This window comes from Oncorhynchus gorbuscha, linkage group LG02 (assembly GCF_021184085.1).
Source record: "Oncorhynchus gorbuscha isolate QuinsamMale2020 ecotype Even-year linkage group LG02, OgorEven_v1.0, whole genome shotgun sequence".
Taxonomy (NCBI): Eukaryota; Metazoa; Chordata; class Actinopteri; order Salmoniformes; family Salmonidae; genus Oncorhynchus; species Oncorhynchus gorbuscha.
The window spans coordinates 63,976,551-63,996,060 of NC_060174.1; the positions used below are offsets into that span (position 1 = coordinate 63,976,551).

General features: G+C 46.4%; 1 protein-coding gene across 2 annotated transcripts in view; it reads right to left on the reverse strand.

Annotated features, from left to right (window-relative positions):
• Positions 1–157: 157 nt before the first annotated feature.
• The window catches only part of LOC124006931 (adhesion G-protein coupled receptor G2-like), a 48,206-nt gene continuing 28,853 nt past the window's right edge, over positions 158–19,510 (reverse strand). Inside the window, exons 6-34 of one of the 2 annotated variants that reach the window (XM_046317129.1) lie at positions 19,169–19,242; positions 18,653–19,059; positions 18,413–18,458; positions 18,259–18,296; positions 18,049–18,173; positions 17,828–17,954; positions 17,642–17,721; positions 17,468–17,512; positions 17,290–17,357; positions 14,694–14,743; positions 14,482–14,521; positions 14,292–14,326; positions 14,036–14,163; positions 13,802–13,925; positions 12,957–13,606; positions 12,519–12,872; positions 12,177–12,402; positions 11,600–11,753; positions 11,189–11,356; positions 10,933–11,055; positions 10,732–10,777; positions 9,778–9,881; positions 9,546–9,670; positions 9,148–9,419; positions 8,920–9,022; positions 8,409–8,692; positions 8,171–8,272; positions 7,938–8,093; positions 158–1,087 (exon numbers count right to left, since the gene is read on the reverse strand). In XM_046317129.1, coding sequence (XP_046173085.1) covers positions 978–1,087; positions 7,938–8,093; positions 8,171–8,272; positions 8,409–8,692; positions 8,920–9,022; positions 9,148–9,419; positions 9,546–9,670; positions 9,778–9,881; positions 10,732–10,777; positions 10,933–11,055; positions 11,189–11,356; positions 11,600–11,753; positions 12,177–12,402; positions 12,519–12,872; positions 12,957–13,606; positions 13,802–13,925; positions 14,036–14,163; positions 14,292–14,326; positions 14,482–14,521; positions 14,694–14,743; positions 17,290–17,357; positions 17,468–17,512; positions 17,642–17,721; positions 17,828–17,954; positions 18,049–18,173; positions 18,259–18,296; positions 18,413–18,458; positions 18,653–19,059; positions 19,169–19,242 — 4,364 coding nt within the window. In that variant the 3' untranslated portion in view covers positions 158–977. Of the gene's footprint in view, positions 1,088–7,937; positions 8,094–8,170; positions 8,273–8,408; positions 8,693–8,919; positions 9,023–9,147; positions 9,420–9,545; positions 9,671–9,777; positions 9,882–10,731; positions 10,778–10,932; positions 11,056–11,188; positions 11,357–11,599; positions 11,754–12,176; positions 12,403–12,518; positions 13,607–13,801; positions 13,926–14,035; positions 14,164–14,291; positions 14,327–14,481; positions 14,522–14,693; positions 14,744–17,289; positions 17,358–17,467; positions 17,513–17,641; positions 17,722–17,827; positions 17,955–18,048; positions 18,174–18,258; positions 18,297–18,412; positions 18,459–18,652; positions 19,060–19,168; positions 19,243–19,510 lie in introns of both variants that reach the window. The other variant, XM_046317123.1, reaches the window with a different exon arrangement.

The following is a 19,510-nucleotide window of genomic DNA, read 5'->3' on the forward strand; positions in this document are numbered from 1 at the left end:
CACAAATGAGCTTTTAACAAGGCACACCTGTTAACTGAAATGCATTCCAGGTGACTACCATATGAAGCTGGTTGAGAGAATGCCAAGGCTACTTTGAAGAATCTGAAATATAAAATATATTTTGATTTGTTTAACACTTTTTTGGTTATTACATGATTCCATATGTGTTATTTCATAGTGTAGATGTCTTCACTATTATTCTACAGTGTAGAAAGTAGTAAAAATAAAGAAAAACCCTGAAATGGGTAGGTGTGTCCAAACTTTGACTGGTACTGTACATCTCATGAAAATATCTTGATTCTGAATAGAGTATAAAAGAGCTACATCTTAAATATGAAAACAGATAGTGACACAGTGTTGGTATGAACTTATTTTTGTCAATTTTTTTAATTGAACCTTCATTTAACTTACGGGTCTGAAGAATGCAGAGAAAAAAAGGAAGTATGTAGAATGCGGTCAAAGGATGCACCTCATGAGGATCTTTGAGTGGGGTTTTTCTCTGTGCTAGATACCCTTTCAGTACATGCATTATTCACAATCATAGGTGCCAGCCCAGGCGAGTTCATGATAGTATTGCCAGGTCAACCAGATGGAATCCATGAGCATGCAAGCTCTTTGGTGATGTCCCATCTCTTCAGGGTGATCTGTCACACCTTTCTGTTAAACTACAAAATGTAACACTAACATGCAACTATTTCATATATTCTTCAAACCTATTATGAAACACACCGTGTCACACCGCGTCCCTTCCCCACCAGCCTACCCGGAGGCCTCTATTCAATCCGTATCGCAGAAGTTGAGCGTTACAGCGTGATTGAAATTTAAAGGCAACGTTCCCACGTTAACCAAGACGGCATTCACGGTAAACGCTGCATATGTCGGCGCAATCGGAAATGACCTTGATATTTCTATTGCGCAATCTGTAAAGTGACCTTCAGTGATAAAGATTGAATAGAGCCCCTAGTTTTTCACAGGTGTCAGGGTGCTCTCGAAATCGGGCTCCTAAACTGTCTGTTTATCTCGTTGAGGACCACGTCTGAGTTGGGCTCTTCCAGGGCAGTGATGGATCTGTCATCAAATGGACTACCTGCAATAGGACACATCAGAGTTACAGCTTATCCTGCACACAAGTTACTGTATCTGTCATGTTTTGTCTTATATCATCTTGTCATTTTGCTTTTCCTTCTGTTCGTTTCCCCCTGCTGGTCTTATTAGGTTCGTTCCCTTTTTATCCCTCTCTTCCCCCTCCTGTTCCGTTCCTGCTCCCAGCTGTTCCTATTCCCCTAATCATCATTTAGTCTTCCCACACCTGTTCCCGATCCTTTCCCCTGATTAGAGTCCCTATTTATTCCTTTGTGTTCCGTTCCTGTCCCGTCGGTTCCTTGTTTTGTATTCACCATGCTGTGATTGTGTTTCGCCCTGTCCTGTCGTGTTTTTGCCTTCATCAGATGCTGCGTGTGAGCAGGTGTCTCTGTCTACTACGGCCTGCGCCTACCCGGCGACCTGCAGTCTGTGGCCGCTTCTCTTGTCATTCCCCTCTACAGACTAGAGGATTTCTGTTATTCCCTGTTTGGACTTGAATAAACTCTGTTTCTGTTAAGTCGCTTTTGGGTCCTCTATCATCTGCATGACAGAAGGAACCGACCAAGGAATGGACCCAGCGACTTCAGACGCTCGTTACACTGCCGTCAAGATCCAAGGAGCTATGCTCGGCAGACACGAGCAGGAATTGTCTGCTGCTCGCCATGCCGTGGAGAACCTGGCCGCTCAGGTTTCCGACCTCTCTGGACAGTTCCAGAGTCTACGTCTCGTGCCACCTGTTACTTCCTGGCCTGCCGAGTCTCCAGAACCTAGGGTTAATAACCCACCTTGCTACTCCGGGCAGCCCACTGAGTGCCGCTCCTTTCTCACGCAGTGTGAGATTGTGTTCTCTCTCCAACCCAACACATACTCTAGAGAGAGAGCTCGGGTTGCTTACGTCATTTCACTCCTTACTGGCCGGGCTCGAGAATGGGGCACAGCTATCTGGGAGGCAAGGGCTGATTGCTCTAACAAGTTCCAGAACTTTAAAGAGGAGATGATTCGGGTTTTTGACCGTTCAGTTTTTGGTAGGGAGGCTTCTAGGGCCCTGGCTTCATTATGCCAAGGTGAACGGTCCATAACGGATTATTCTATTGAGTTTCGCACTCTTGCTGCCTCTAGTGAGTGGAACGAGCCGGCGCTGCTCGCTCGTTTTCTGGAGGGACTCCACGCAGTGGTTAAGGATGAGATTCTCTCCCGGGAGGTTCCTTCAGATGTGGACTCTTTGATTGCTCTCGCCATCCGCATAGAACGACGGGTAGATCTTCGTCACCGGGCTCGTGGAAGAGAGCTCGCATCAACGGTGTTTCCCTGCTCCGCATCACAACCATCTCCCTCCTCTGGCTTTGAGACTGAGCCCATGCAGCTGGGAGGGATTCGCATCTCGACTAAGGAGAGGGAACGGAGGATCACCAACCGCCTGTGCCTCTATTGCGGAGTTGCTGGACATTTTGTTAATTCATGTCCAGTAAGAGGCCAGAGCCCATCAGTAAGCGGAGGGCTACTGGTGAGCGCTACTACTCAGGTCTCTTCATCTAGATCTTGTACTACTATGTCGGTCCATCTACGCTGGACCGGTTCGGGTGCTACATGCAGTGCCTTGATTGACTCTGGGGCTGAGGGTTGTTTCATGGACGAAGCATGGGTTCGGAAACATAACATTCCTTTCAGACCGTTAGACAAGCCTACGCCCATGTTTGCCTTAGATGGTAGTCATCTTCCCAGTATCAAATTTGAGACACTACCTTTAACCCTCACAGTATCTGGTAACCACAGTGAGACTATTTCTTTTTGATTTTCCGTTCACCGTTTACACCTGTTGTTTTGGGTCATCCCTGGCTAGTATGTCATAATCCTTCTATTAATTGGTCTAGTAATTCTATCCTATCCTGGAACGTTTCTTGTCATGTGAAGTGTTTAATGTCTGCCATCCCTCCCGTTTCTTCTGTCCCTACTTCTCAGGAGGAACCTGGCGATTTGACAGGAGTGCCGGAGGAATATCATGATCTGCGCACGGTCTTCAGTCGGTCCCGAGCCAACTCCCTTCCTCCTCACCGGTCGTATGATTGTAGTATTGATCTCCTTCCGGGGACCACTCCTCCTCGAGGTAGACTATACTCTCTGTCGGCTCCCGAACGTAAGGCTCTCGAGGATTATTTGTCTGTGTCTCTTGACGCCGGTACCATAGTGCCTTCTTCTTCTCCGGCCGGGGCGGGGTTCTTTTTGTTAAGAAGAAGGACGGTACTCTGCGCCCCTGCGTGGATTATCGAGGGCTGAATGACATAACGGTTAAGAATCGTTATCCGCTTCCCCTTATGTCATCAGCCTTCGAGATTCTGCAGGGAGCCAGGTGCTTTACTAAGTTGGACCTTCGTAACGCTTACCATCTCGTGCGCATCAGAGAGGGGGACGAGTGGAAAACGGCGTTTAACACTCCGTTAGGGCATTTTGAGTACCGGGTTCTGCCGTTCGGTCTCGCCAATGCGCCAGCTGTTTTTCAGGCATTAGTTAATGATGTTCTGAGAGACATGCTGAACATTTTTGTTTTTGTCTATCTTGACGATATCCTGATTTTTTCTCCGTCACTCGAGATTCATGTTCAGCACGTTCGACGTGTTCTACAGCGCCTTTTAGAGAATTGTCTCTACGTAAAGGCTGAGAAGTGCTCTTTTCATGTCTCCTCCGTTACTTTTCTCGGTTCCGTTATTTCCGCTGAAGGCATTCAGATGGATTCCGCTAAGGTCCAAGCTGTCAGTGATTGGCCCGTTCCAAGGTCACGTGTCGAGTTGCAGCGCTTTTTAGGTTTCGCTAATTTCTATCGGCGTTTCATTCGTAATTTCGGTCAAGTTGCTGCCCCTCTCACAGCTCTTACTTCTGTCAAGACGTGTTTTAAGTGGTCCGGTTCCGCCCAGGGAGCTTTTGATCTTCTAAAAGAACGTTTTACGTCCGCTCCTATCCTCGTTACTCCTGACGTCACTAGACAATTCATTGTCGAGGTTGACGCTTCAGAGGTAGGCGTGGGAGCCATTCTATCCCAGCGCTTCCAGTCTGACGATAAGGTTCATCCTTGCGCTTATTTTTCTCATCGCCTGTCGCCATCTGAGCGCAACTATGATGTGGGTAACCGTGAACTGCTCGCCATCCGCTTAGCCCTAGGCGAATGGCGACAGTGGTTGGAGGGGGCGACCGTTCCTTTGTCGTTTGGACAGACCATAAGAACCTTGAGTACATCCGTTCTGCCAAACGACTTAATGCCCGTCAAGCTCGTTGGGCGTTGTTTTTCGCTCGTTTCGAGTTTGTGATTTCTTACCGTCCGGGTAGCAAGAACACCAAGCCTGATGCCTTATCCCGTCTGTTTAGTTCTTCTGTGGCTTCTACTGATCTCGAGGGGATTCTTCCTTATGGGCGTGTTGTCGGGTTGACAGTCTGGGGAATTGAAAGACAGGTTAAGCAAGCACTCACGCACACTGCGTCGCCGCGCGCTTGTCCTAGTAACCTCCTTTTCGTTCCTGTTTCCACTCGTCTGGCTGTTCTTCAGTGGGCTCACTCTGCCAAGTTAGCTGGTCATCCCGGTGTTCGAGGCACTCTTGCGTCTATTCGCCAGCGCTTTTGGTGGCCGACTCAGGAGCGTGACACGCGCCGTTTCGTGGCTGCGTGTTCAGACTGCGCGCAGAAGAAGTCTGGTAATTTTTTTCTGCTTCTGCTCCTGGTCTTGCTGGGTCTCAGTCTGTTCCCTGCCATCGCATCTCTCCTGTTCTTGTCCCTGCCCTTGCTGTGTCTCAGTCTGTCCCTAGTTCTCATTTTTTTTTTTAGAGTAGTACCCTAGTTTCCCTTTTTATCGTTTTTCGTTACGGTCCTGAGGAGAGGAGTTGGGTTCTTTCTCGGGACGTGCTGGACCGTTTGATCTATGATTTCCTCCGTTGCCGCCAGTGTTCCTCCTCGAGAGCGCCAGGAGGCGCTCGGTGAGTGGGGGGTACTGTCATGTTTTGTCTTATATCATCTTGTCATTTTGCTTTTCCTTCTGTTCGTTTCCCCTGCTGGTCTTATTAGGTTCGTTCCCTTTTTCTATCCCTCTCTCTCCCCCTCCCTCTCTCTCTCTCTCTCTATCGTTCCGTTCCTGCTCCCAGCTGTTCCTATTCCCTAATCATCATTTAGTCTTCCCACACCTGTTCCCGATCCTTTCCCCTGATTAGAGTCCCTATTTATTCCTTTGTGTTCCGTTCCTGTCCCGTCGGTTCCTTGTTTTGTATTCACCATGCTGTGATTGTGTTTCGCCCTGTCCTGTCGTGTTTTTTGCCTTCATCAGATGCTGCGTGTGAGCAGGTGTCTCTGTCTACTACGGCCTGCGCCTACCCGAAGCGACCTGCAGTCTGTGGCCGCTTCTCTTGTCATTCCCCTCTACAGACTAGAGGATTTCTGTTATTCCCTGTTTGGACTTGAATAAACTCTGTTTCTGTTAAGTCGCTTTTGGGTCCTCTATCATCTGCATGACAGTATCCAAATCATTAGAGAGGGACACTATATATATATATATACAAAAGCATGTGGACACCCCTTCAAATTCATGGAGTCGGCTATTTCAGCCGCACCTGTTGCTGACAGGTGTATAAAATTGAGCACACCGCCATGCAATCTCCATAGACAAACATTGGCAGTAGAATGAAAGTCACTGAGCTCTTCAGTAAGGCCAATGTGGCACGGTCAAAGGATGCCACCATTACAGCAAGTCAGTTTGTAAGAGTTCTGCCCTGCTAGAGCTGCCCCGGTCAACTGTAAGTGCTGTTACTGTGAAGCGTAAATGTCTACAAGCAACAACGGCTCGGCTGCAAAGTGGTCGCAAAGTAGTTCTTGTGCACACACCAGCTCATAGAATGGACTGCCGAGTGCTGAAGTGCATAAAAATCGTCTGTCCTCGGTTACAACACTCACTATCGAGTTCTAAACTGCCTCTGGAAGCAATGTCAGCACAAGAAGTGTTAGTCGGGAGCTTCATGAAATGGGTTTCCATGGCCAAGCAACTGCACACAAGCCTAAGCTCACCATGTGCAATGCCAAGCGTTGATTGGAGTGGTTTAAAGGTCGCCACCATTGGACTTTGGAGCAGTGGAAACGCATTCTCTGGAGTGTTAAATCACGCTTCACCATCTGGCTGTCCGATGGACGAATATGGGTTTGGCGGATGCCAGGAGAACACTACCTGCCCGAATTCATGGTGCCAACTGTAAAGTTTGGTGGATGAGGAATAATGGTCTGGGGCTGTTTTTTTATGGTTCGGGCTAGGCCCCTTAGTTCCAGTGAAGGGACATCTTAACACTACAGCATACAATGACATTCCAGACAATTCTGTGCTTCCAACTATTTAGCAATAGTTTAGGGAGGGCCCTTTCCTGTTTCAGCATGACAAAGCGAGGTCCATACAGAAATGGTTTGTCGAGATCGGTGTGGAATAACTTGACTGGCCTGCACAGAGCCCTGACCTCAACCCCATCAAACACCTTTGGGATAAATTGGAATACCGAGTGGGAGCCAGGCCTAATCACCCAACATCAGTGCCCGACCGAATGCTCTTGTGGCTGAATGGTGGCAAGTCCCCGCAGCAATGTTCGAGCGGAATGCCTTCCCAGAAGAGTGGAGGCTGTTATAGCAGCAAAGGGGGGACTAACTCCATATTAATGCCCATGATTTTGGAATGAGATTTCGACGAGCAGGTGTCCACATAGGACATGTAGTGTATTTCTGAGATGAACTCCTCTGCGTTGAAGGACCACATATAAAGTCAGCTGGTTATGGTGATTAGACTTCCAGTGTCCTATATTCAAGGGCCAAATTATTCTGGTGATTCACTGTTTATAACAAAATGTATGACATTCTTTCCAATGTCTGGCAGCAGAACCGATGAAAGGCCTGTTTCATGAAGAAAAGAAAACAAGCAACAAGGGAGCAGTGTCACTTATGATTGATGGAATCAGGGAAGCAGCAACTAAACCAGAGGTATTGGTGGGGGTGCAGTTAGATGCAGTAACCATTTGATTGGCTTGGCTAAACTGACTAAATCCTACTGTAGAGCAGAGGTGGGAAAGTACTCAATTGTCATAATTGAGTAAAAGTAAAGATACCTCAAGTAAAATTGAAAGTCACCCAGTAAAATACTATATGAGCAAAAGTCTAAAAGTATCTGGTTTTAAACATACTTAAGTATAGTGCTAGAAAAAGTAGTCAATTGTCATAAGTACATTCCTTATATTAAGCAAATGAGACGGCACTATTTCCTTATACAGCCAGGGGCACACTCCAACACTCAGATATAATTTACAAACTAAGTATTTGTGTTTAGTGAATCTGCCAGATCAGAAGCAATAGGGATGACCATGGGCGCTCTCTTGACAAGTGTGTGAATTGGACCATTGTCCTGTACTCCTAAGCATTCAAATTGTAACGAGTACTTTTGGGTGTTAAGGAAAATGAATGGAGTAAAAAGTACATTATTTTCATAGGAATGAAGTGAATTCAAAGTAAAACTTGTCAATATATAAATAGTAAAGTACAAATACTCAAAAAACGACTTAAGTAGTACTTTAAAGTATTTTTACCTAGGTACTTTACACCACTGCTGTAGAGTAAAGGTCATCTCAGAGCCCGTCACAGAGTTCAGAGGTTACATAGGTAATTAGTGAGATGGAGATGGAGATGAAGGCTTGCTAAGCCATCCCCAGCTCTGCATACAATGGTTTTAATATGATGACATGACACAAGAGTAGACCAGCATGTAAAAAAATATATATATTTCTTTACTGTTTTCTGACTTATACGGGTTGTTAACAACCCCTGATTCCCCCTCCCTGGTTCCCAATGCCTACCTATTCCTCCACTGGGTCGCTCTGAGGAGTCATTGGACAAGAAGGAGAAGATGGAGGAATTGTTGAACTGGAAGGAGTTGTCGGAGTGGAGGGACGTGGCTCTGGTCACTGGCAATGACTTCTTCCCTGTCTTCTGTGTTGCGGTGCGGCTCCACTCTGTGATGAGAAAAGAAGTATGAGATGAAACGTGTAGGTCACTGTTTCATTGCAAGGTGTAGGTCAACAGGTCTTACCTGAGTTCTCCGCCAGTCTCAGTCTACCACAGCAGAGATAAGTCCTCCACTGCTTCCTCACGTTCTCCTTCACAGCGCAGTGGAACACAAAGATGAAGAACCCTGCAAAAGAACACAAGCTCCAGGTTAAGTACCAACTGGTTACACGCTTCCCCATGAAACCCCACACGCGCCGCGCCGTCTGTCCTCTCTGAGAATACAGCATTTAGGGCAGATCTGAAGGAGCTCGAAATCTCACCTTGAAAGGAGTTGAAGATGCAAAAGAGGTACATGAAGGGCAGGTTGACGGGCCCCCAGGCGAAGAAGGCAAAGCCCCAGGTGAGACCCAGGAGTACTGTGACTCCAACCACACTGCGCAGGTCCTGCAGCCCGTTACGGTGCCTCTTGTTGTCGGGGTTCTGCCTCTTTATCCGACACAGCTGAACCATCACTACCGCAAACATGACGAGATTCATCAGGAAGATGACACAGAAATAAGCCACAACGGTTACGTAGAAGGCAACGTCGTTCTTCAGCCAGCAGCTGTGGGAGAAGAACGGAGAGAAGATATATGGCTTACAATACAGTATAACATATATATAACATATATAAATAATATATATATATATGGATAATAAGGTGTAGACCTATCAGCTGTCCTATTACGCAAATGTGAGTATGCATTTCATGATGCACATACACGCGCTTCATACAAAGACTCCTACTGTAAATCGGCATGTTGAATAGTGAACAAAATGCAAGGGACTCACAAGTCATCTGTGCGGGAGCCATCTACGTACTTTCCGTAGCCAACTAGTCCGTAGTTGTCCTCGTCAACAGCAATGACGACAATGACCACAAGGAGTGGAGTTCCTAGGTTGAGAGACAACAGACGGCATTGAAACCGTAAGAAACGGTTATGTTTACTTGCACACGGTGGCTGTTCTTCACTATAATGAGAAGAAGAAGAAAACAGACAGAATCCTTTCTTCACCTACCCCAGCCAAGGAGCGAGAACTTGAGCATGTAACGTGGTATGTATGTGTTGAAGACCTTGACGAGGGCCAGGTACATGTGGACGGCCTCCAGGCCCATCCAGGTGAAGGAAGCCAGCAGGAAGTAGTGCAGGAACCAGGCGGTAGAGATGCAGAGGCCCACAGCGTCAGGGTAGAGGGCCAGCCAACCATCCACCAGGAACACCAGGTTCAAAAACAACAGAGCCACACACAGCTGGATCAGGATCTTAGATGGGATGTCCTTACGCAGTTTCCTACAGGAACACATTGAAACGCATTAAGATTGATGTTGCACTGATTCGAGCTTGTTTATATGTCTTTGTATTTAGAGCAGCCCTCCAGGTGGGGTGTCATCATGGATATCCTGCACTCAGACTCACCCAAATGCCAGGTAGGTGAGCAGAGTGATGGAGAGGAAGATGGCGGAGATACCACAGCCAATGTAGGTGATGTAGGTGAGGATTGTGGCCTGGAGACAACTGGTTATGCCCGTTCTGGACATGTCCTGTGAGAAGAAACACCAAAAACATGTAATACACATTGAATCATTCTGTTGACAAAGACTGAATGGGAGAGATCCCATTACAACCCTCTATCTCAGAATGGACTCACCAGTAGAACACCAAAGCAGGTGAGATGGTTGCAGACACAGACAGTCTCATTATCTGTGCTGTTCCTGACAGAGCAGCCATCTCGGTTCCAGCCTCCTGAGCCATCTATCAGATTTTTAAAAAACAATTCCATTCATTTTAAGTGGTAGCCTTCGTTTCATGCATCACTGGGATCGAGCTCCCTGCCATCCAGGACCTCTATACCAGGCGGTGTCAGAGGAAGGCCAAACCTTTTTTTCAAAGACTCCAGTCACCCAAGTCATACTGTTCTCTCTGCTACCACAAGACAAGCAGTACTAGTGCACAGAGTTTGGAACCAACAGGACCCTGAATAGCTTCTACCCCCAAGCCATAAGACTGCTAAACAAGGCCGCTAAATAGCTAATCAAATGGCAACCAGAACAACCTGCATTGACCCTTTTTATAACTAACTCTCTTGAACTGACCCTATGCACCAACACTGGCCTCTACCCACACGCTCACACATACTTACACTAACATCCCAACACACACATACACACACCAACACACACATACATCCGCACATCCATAACATGCGCGCACATGCATACTGATGCCACACACACACTCACACGCATAGACTTTCACACTCACGACATATGCGGCTGCTACAGCTCAGTCTATTATCTAATCCTATTGCCCAGTCACTTTACCCCTACCTATATGTACATAGCTAGCTCAATCACCTTGTACCCCTGCACATTGACTCGGTACCAACTGGTACTCCCTGTACATAGCCATGTCATTTGAAATCTTTATTGGGATTCGTTATTCACCGTGTATTTGTTTCACGTCTCACTATTTCTCATTTCTATTTTGTACCTTTAACTCTGCGTTGGTGGAAAAGGACCCGCAAGTTAGCGTTTCACTGTTAGTCTCCAGCTGCTGTTCACCACAACAGTTGATGTTGATTTGACACAAGCGGAACGCTTACCATTCATGCCAAAGTCCCAGAAAACACATGCCACCACGAAATGTGCCTGCGTGGACAAATGATCAATATACGACAGTGTGTCAAGGATTCATTGGGATGACAAGGTGACAGACATGAAATGCTTTCTCAAAGATGTCACATCCAGGACGCAGGGCATGCGGTTTTGACTCAAATGTACAGTGTGGTGTTTGCTTGACTCACTAAGACAGGTTCAGTGTTTCTCAGGGTGATGACCACATCCTCCTGCAGAGACTTGATTGACAGGTTGGCCACACTGGCCCCCAGGATTCCACTATTCAGCTTGCTGTCTCCCAGGGCTCGGTCCTGAGAAACAGCATGGAAATCATCTGACAATTACTACACTAGTCCACTAGGGTGTAGGGGTTTTTCAACTATGTCAGGCTTCAATTCTACTCTAGCAGATCGTACAGTGGAATAGGGTACGGTTTTGGGGTACCTGGAACACAGTGCTCTTCTGGTAGAAGTTGAACTGGAGTCTGGAGGCCTGTAGCTGCTGCTCAGGGGAGAGGTTCGCTGTGAGGGAAGAGGGGAACGTGACGGACCCCTGAGGGAGGGAGGAAGCCTCTGCTCTCACACTCCTCCTGGCTCTGTTGTCTCCACGGATCTACAAGGGGACACATTTCTCTATGGTTAAAACATAGCAATAAACAGGGGTTATGAGTTGACATACCAGCAGGGCCTCACACTGTACAGGGAGTACCATACCAGATCATACTGTGCTGTGCAAAGATAATACATGCAGAGTGAAGGATGTCTTACATTAGATTTGCATGCATTTTGAGGGCAACCAAGGTTACAGTATTTCCTATTCAGTGTTTCCTTACTAGAAGGTTTAGGTCATACCTACCTGCACACTGTTGGGGTCTCGGATGGAGAAAGATGTTCGCTGGAAATCAGTGCCGTCCACCGTTTTGACGGCGAGAGCGACCGATTCGGTTAAAATCGTAGCCTCTTCCTGAACAACCAGCTTCAGGCCCACAGTATCAACAATCCCAATGATCCTGGTAGAAAAATGAACTGTTACTGATGTGCAGCCTAGCGTAGCCATTGCTAAGTTTTCTTTCAGTTTCGAGAAAATGTAGCCACAGTCTCTTTACAGGCTTTGTATAAGTAATCATTTCAGGTACACCTCAACAGGCAGCACAACAGGCAGCTCAACAGGCAGCTCAACAGGCAGCACTACTGGCAGCACAACAGGCAGCTCAACAGGCAGCTCAACGGGCAGCACTACTGGCAGCACAACAGGCAGCTCAACAGGCAGCTCAACGGGCAGCACTACTGGCAGCACAACAGGCAGCTCAACGGGCAGCTCAACGGGCAGCACTACTGGCAGCACAACAGGCAGCTCAACAGGCAGCTCAACAGGCAGCACAACAGGCAAAACAACTGAACAACTGTACATTGTTTAGCTCCAGTCAGCTCACTTGGTGGAGGAGGAGGCCAGGGTGTCAGAGGAGACACCCAGCAGGTTGCTAACGATCGTGACAGAGGTTTTCCCCAGAGCCAGGCTGACATTGGGCCCAGCAAGCAGGGCCTCTAGCTGGGAAACCAGCTGGTCCACTTGGGAGGAGTTGAGCTTGGACACGTCGCTTGTCAGATCCAGCAACTGGTTGGCCTGCTCTTCATTACTGGCTTCTGTGGTGTTTTGTGCTGTGGGAAAAGGGATCCATTAAAAAACAAGTATGTTCAATGGAAATTAATGTAACAGCAGCAGCTATGACAAGTATAGATCAAAGGTCAGAGTGGGTTAGGATCCCAGTGGTTACCTGCGGTGGTTGTTATCACGGCTGTCGTGGTGGTCTTTGGGGAGGCTGTTGCGGTGTTTACTGGTGGAAGGACGGGTGTTGATGAGTTTGCAGTGGTATTACCCAGGGGAGTTGTGGCAATGGTCCTGGTTGTGGAGGTGTTTACTGGTGGAAGGACGGGTGTTGATGAGTTTGCAGTGGTATTACCCAGGGGAGTTGTGGCAATGGTCCTGGTTGTGGAGGTGTTTACTGGTGGAAGGACGGGTGTTGATGAGTTTGCAGTGGTATTACCCAGGGGAGTTGTGGCAATGGTCCTGGTTGTGGAGGTGTTTACTGGTGGAAGGACGGGTGTTGATGAGTTTGCAGTGGTAATACCCAGGGGAGTTGTGGCAATGGTCCTGGTTGTGGAGGTGTTTACTGGTGGAAGGACGGGTGTTGATGAGTTTGCAGTGGTATTACCCAGGGGAGTTGTGGCAATGGTCCTGGTTGTGGAGGTGTTTAGTGATGGATGAATGGGGTGGATGGTTGTCATTGTGTTGGTTTGTGTTGTGACAATGGTGCTAGGAGCTGATGTTGTAGTATTTGGAGCTGATGTTGTAGTATTAGGAGCTGATGTTGTTGTATTAGGAGCTGATGTTGTAGTATTAGGAGCTGATGTTGTTGTATTAGGAGCTGATGTTGTAGTATTTGGAGCTGATGTTGTTGTATTAGGAGCTGATGTTGTAGTATTTGGAGCTGATGTTGTTGTATTTGGAGCTGATGTTGTTGTATTAGGAGCTGATGTTGTTGTATTAGGAGCTGATGTTGTTGTATTAGGAGCTGATGTTGTTGTATTAGGAGCTGATGTTGTTGTATTAGGAGCTGATGTTGTAGTATTTGGAGCTGCTGATGTAGTATTTGGCGCTGTAGAGGTGCTGTTGGGTGGAGGTAATGTTGTGTTCAATGGGAGGGAGGTGGTGTTTTGTTGTAGAGTGGTGTTGGGTGGAGGAGACCGTGTTGTTGTTGCAGGCAAAGTAGTGCTGGCTATTGGGCTGGGTGAAGTGAGAGGAGGTGTGGGGTATCTGTCACACATTTCATTCGGGAGCACGCACACAACTTCTCCTTGTTTGCTAAAAAGAGAAAAGAACCGATAAATGTACATCTTTAGTCCATATCCAGTAATTGATGAAGTGTTACAACTGAAATGTACATATAACAATGTGCAACGTGCTTACTCTCCGTCATTTACAGTGTTTAACATGATTACAAAATGTAAAACAAGGGTTTTGCCGTCTTTGAAGCACACAACGCCAGATTGGACTGACCAGACAAATTTGCCATGGCTCTCCTCTACAGTCGTCCAGAACTCCGAGTGGTTGAGGCAGCTCTCCGCCGAGCTGAAGGTCGAATTCAATAGATCTCCACTGGATCCTGGCCAGCTACAAATTCCTGTGTGAGATATATGGACACATACAAGGAGCCAGACACATATTGTATAACGTACATGAACAACTACACGGATGCTCTCTGCCTCCACTTTCCATGGTGGGGCTACTCACCTGCTCGTGTCACCTTTCCGTCATAGTCAATGCCACGCTCATCACTGAAAATAGTCATCAATGCAGTGCTGACTGCACATATAGGCACTGAATGTCCAAGGCCCACGATAACCCTGCAGCTTTGGAGGCTGGTAAGGAAACAGTAACCGTGTAGTTATTAATAAATATTAAGACCGCCATCACTGCACATCGAGGGCAGCTTGTCTTGAATGTACTGTAAAGGTTTATGGGCCTGCAAGGATTTATGGGAACTCACTTTGTCTCCGTGCTAAAGCATTTCACGTAAGCACACTGTGTGAAAAGAACACAGAGCAGGTCTTAAGGTCACACACGACGTCACACCAGGAGTGTGTGACAATAAGTTAGCATATGGTTTATTTACGGAGCAACTTAACACAATGAGAGTTCATCGTGGTGTTGGGTTGTTATCCCCAATGCAAAATTACCTGAAAGATGGTCGATATGATGAGCAGAGGACTAGGGGGACTGTAACAGAGAACTATGTCAGGAAAATATCAAACGTGGTGTGGGAGGTATGGTGCTATAGGTACTGTTGGGGTTCATTAAGGCTGTAATGATCGAATTAGAAAGTGTGAGAATATTTGACGTTAAGCAGAGAGAAAACTGTATTAAAACGAATGAAGAAATTAGGACATACCCTGTCGCTGAGGTGTTGTGACAGGGTGGTGGATGTCTTAGCTGTTTAACCTGGGGAAGGTATGAATGAAGAAGTCATTAATACAGGCTGGTAGGTTTTAAACACACACACATATACACTGAGTGGACAAAACATTAGGGACAGCTGCTCTTTCCATGATAAAAGGTGACCAGGTGAATCCAGGTTAAAGCTATGAGCCCTTATCGATGTCACTTGTTAAATCCACTATGAACATTTGAGCATCTTGGCCATGTTCTGTTATAATCTCCACCCGGCACAGCCAGAAGAGGACTGGCTACCCCTCATAGCTTGGTTCCTCTCTAGGTTTCTTCCTAAATTTTGACCTTTCTAGGGAGTTTTTCCTAACCACCGTGCTTCTACACCTGCATTGCTTGCTGTTTGAGGTTTTAGGTTGGGTTTCTGTACAGCACTTTGATATTTCAGCTGATGTAGGGCTATATAAACAAATATGATTTGGCTTGATGTGTAGGTGTGCCATTCAGAGGGTAAATGGATAAGACAAAGTGCCGTTGAAGGGGGTATGGTAGCAGGTGCCAGGCGCACCAGTTTGAGTGTGGCAAGAACTGCAACGCTGCTGGGTTTTTCACTCAAAAATAGTTTCCCGTGTGTGTTTCGTAAGAATGGTCCACAACCTAAAGAATATCCTGTCATGTTTTGTCATAGATTGTCATGTCTTGTCCCTGTGCTTCCTCTTCTATTCGTTTCCCCCTGCTGGTCTTATTAGGTTCTTTCCCTCTCTCTATCCCTCTCTCTCCCCCTCCCTCTCTCTCTCTCTCTCTCTCTATCGTTCCGTTCCTGCTCCCAGCTGTTCCTCATTCTCCTAACTACCTCATTTACTCTTTCACACCTGTCCCCTATTTTGCCCTCTGATTAAGTCCCTATTTCTCTCTCTGTTTTCGCTTCTGTCCTTGTCGGATCCTTGTTTGCTGTACTGTGTCCTTGTTCCGTCCTGTCGTGTTTTTGCCTTCTTCAGATGCTGCGTGTGAGCAGGTGTCTCTATCAGCTACGGCCTGCGCCAACCCGAAGCGACCTGCAGTCTGTGGTCGCATCTCCTGTTGTTCCCCTCTACTGACTAGAGGATTTCAGTTATTCCTGTTTGGACATTACCAGTGAAAGAATTCAGGATTAATCGTTTTTTGTTAAGACTGGAATAAACTCTGTTTCTGTTAAGTCGCTTTTGGGTCCTCATTCACCTGCATAACATATCCAGCCAACTTGACACAACTGTGGGAAGCATTGGAGTCAACCTGAGTCAGCTTCCCTGTGGAACGCTTTCAACATCTTGTAGAATCCATGCCCCAACAAATTGAGGCTGTTCTTGAGGGCAAAATCAGGTGCAACTCAATATTAGGAAAGTGTTCCTAATGTTTTGTACACTCAGTGTATATGCATGCACACAGACAGTGCGCAAGCATGCATACACATACACACACACACACACATATATACATACACATACAGGTAACTGCTAAAATAAAGGAAATAGCATCATAGTGTGTTAATAGGGCGTTGGGCCACCACGAGCCAGCACAGCTTCAATGTACCTTGGTATAGATTCCACAAGTGTCTGGAACTATATTGGACGGATGTGACCCCATTCTTCCAACAAGAAATTCTATAATTTGGTGTTTTGTTGATGGTGATGGAAAACACTGTCTCAGGCACTGCTCCAGAATCTCCCATGAGTGTTCAATTGGGTTGAGATCTGGTGACAGATGGCTATGGCATATGGTTTACATCATTTTCATGCTCGACAAAGTTTCAGTGACCACTCGTGCCCTGTGAATGGTGACAACGTCATCCTATGGGGGCATAGCCATGGTAGACAAAATAATGGCCTGCCCAGCATTTTTATACATCACCCTAAGCATGATGGGTTGTTGATTCCTTAATTAACTCAAGAACCACACCTGTGTGGCAGCACCCACTTTCAATAGACTTTGTATCCCTCATTTACTCAGGCGTTTCCATTATTTGGGCAGTTACCTGTATATGTCATGTTTTGTCATATATTGTCTTGTCCTTGTGCTTTCCCTTCTGTTCGTTTCCCCCTGCTGGTCTTATTAGGTTCGTTCCCTTTTTCTATCCCTCTCTCTCCCCCTCCCTCTCTCTCTTCTCTCTATCGTTCCGTTCCTGCTCCCAGCTGTTCCTCATTCTCCTAACTCACTCATTTAGTCTTTTCACACCTGTCCCCTATTTTGTCCTCTGATTAGAGTCCCTATTTCTCCCCTTGTTTTCCACTTCTGTCCTTGTCGGATCCTTGTATGATGTTCGCTGTGCTGTGTCTTTGTCTCGCCCTGTCGTGTCTTGTCTCCTTCAGATGCTGCGTGTGAGCAGGTGTCTTAGTCTGCTACGGTCGGTGCCTTCCCGAAGCAACCTGCAGTCAATGGTCGAGTCTCCAGTCTGTCCTCGTTACTACGAGTGGATTTAAGTTTTTTCCTGTTTTGTTTTCTTCTTTAGTGTTCCAGGATTATTACTTTTGCCATTTACTGGAATAAAGACTCTGTTTTCGCTAAGTCGCTTTTGGGTCCTCATTCATCAGCATAACAGTATATGCATATCTGCACTAGCTCACCAGAGAGAAGATGTTTGAAATGTGCAGAGCAGAATCTGTGATCTGTACGTCCAAGGTGTAGCGTGCAGCTAAAGAGAGAGGGAGGGAGAGAGAGTTATCATATGGTGCGTGATGAAAACGTGGGTCCATCGCAGTAGCAGCGAACTCATCAGTTGATTTTCTTTTCTATTTCACTTACCTGTACCATCGCAATAAGCGAAGCAGTTGCAGAAAATCTTCACCTCTGAAAAGCAGGAATACGGTGCTTATCAAGATACAGACACTTGTGTGTTTTAAAAACCTACTGAAGGTTGAAACGTAAGGGAATGTGGATAATGAGTATTATCACATGGGTAAGTAAAGCCGTTTATACCGATGGGGGGTTTAGGGGGCTTGCCGTCGTCCATTTGGGTTTGATTCCCAAGAGGAACATAAACAGTCCCGCAATGTCCACTGTAAGATAAAAACATGTCCGTATGAGTAGATGGACACCCTATTTATTCTATAGAAATTCTGCAAACACAGAAACAACAGCATTGCATGTACTTGTCCAGCTTACCATGAGATATTAACAGGCCCTGGAAATTGACAAGTGTTTGGGAGAGGGAGGGTCCCATTGAGGGAGCCATTGCACTTCGCAGGACCGCCTGGAGGCAGTTGGCCTGCGCAATGAGACATACCCTTACCTACAATCAACAAGCAACAGACGAGAGGCTCCGATAAGCACATTTACATTTCTGTGAGAGATTTCAGATTTACATTCAGGTCAGTGTCACTCACCCACTCTGTTTCCCACAATATTGGCTCGTATGGGGCTGTTCTCCGCAGCCAACCAAATGGCCCGTTGAACACAGCAGGGAAATGTGGGCATCCTCAGCTTCAGCAGCACAGTACAGTTAGTCCTCCTGGAGGAATAGGGGGTCAGTATTAAGACGTGGAGCGAGACAGAGGATGCTGACCCGAGGTATTGAAATTAGTATTTCAACTAACCTGATCCTCGTTTTATTGACACACGTCACTTCAATGTCCTGTAAAGATACGAGTTTTGATTCAACTCACATGCTTTCACAGAAAAAGAAAAAGTACACCCTTAGGTTCACATGCACATTAAGGCAGGTTGGTCTGGCGAGAGATGGAGTCTTACTTGAAACAGGCTGGCGGCAGTCATATTTCCACCTTCGTGCTCTTTACTGCAGAACAGACAATTAATGAACAGAGTTAGCTTAGAACAGAGATGTTAGTTCATATTCTGCACATCTACTGTACATACGTACATACTGTACAAACTGTACATCTACTGTATATATATATATATATATCTACTTTACATTTACATTTATATTGATATTAATGAACAATAATGACATGTGACTGAGTACTTTACCTAGTGGTGGCAGACATGGTACAGCTGGGAGAATGAGTTGTCGTGCTGTAGTTGTGTGATGGTGTAGTCATGCTATGGTTGTAGAGTGTGGTAGTCATGCCATGGTTGTGTGAAGGAGTAGTAATACTGTGATTGTAAAGCATGGTCGTCATGTTTGTTGTCAAGGCCGTCATGCTGAAGTCGCGCGAGGGGGTCGAGCTGTAGTTCAGCGTTTGTGCTGTCTTGGTGAAGTTCGGGGATGGTGTTGCTGCGGTGAAGTTGTATGGCCGTGTGGTCATGTTGTAGGGGGTGGGATATGCTGGACTGACTGAGGTGGTTCGCAGTGTGCCTGTCGAGTTTGTGCCATTTGATTGTTCCGGTTGGTAGGGCTCGCAGGTGTCCAAGTGCGTATGAAATAGATCCCACAACTGAAGAAGGAAAACGGTGCTGTCACTTTAGACGTATTACAAAGCCAAATGTACAGTTTCAACACAATTCATCACACATCAGTCAGTCAAGAATCATTCACAAGCCTACCCAGTCACTGATGTCCGTTTCACTCTTCAGGTCTCCAGTCACGTCCACAGCAAGGACCATCCAGTAGTAAACAGCTGTAAGACACACACATTCAATTAGATTGTAGCACATGTCAAATTGATATTATACACTGAATATCAATGCAACATGCCACAATTTCAAAGATTTTGGTGAGTAACAGTTCATGTAAGGAAATCAGTCAATTGAAAGGAATGAATTAGGCCCTAATCTATGGATTTACAGATATGCATCTGTTAGTCACAGATACCTTAAAAAAGTAGGGGTGAGGATCAGAAAATCAGTATCTGGTGTGACCACCATTTGCCTCATGCAGCGTGACAC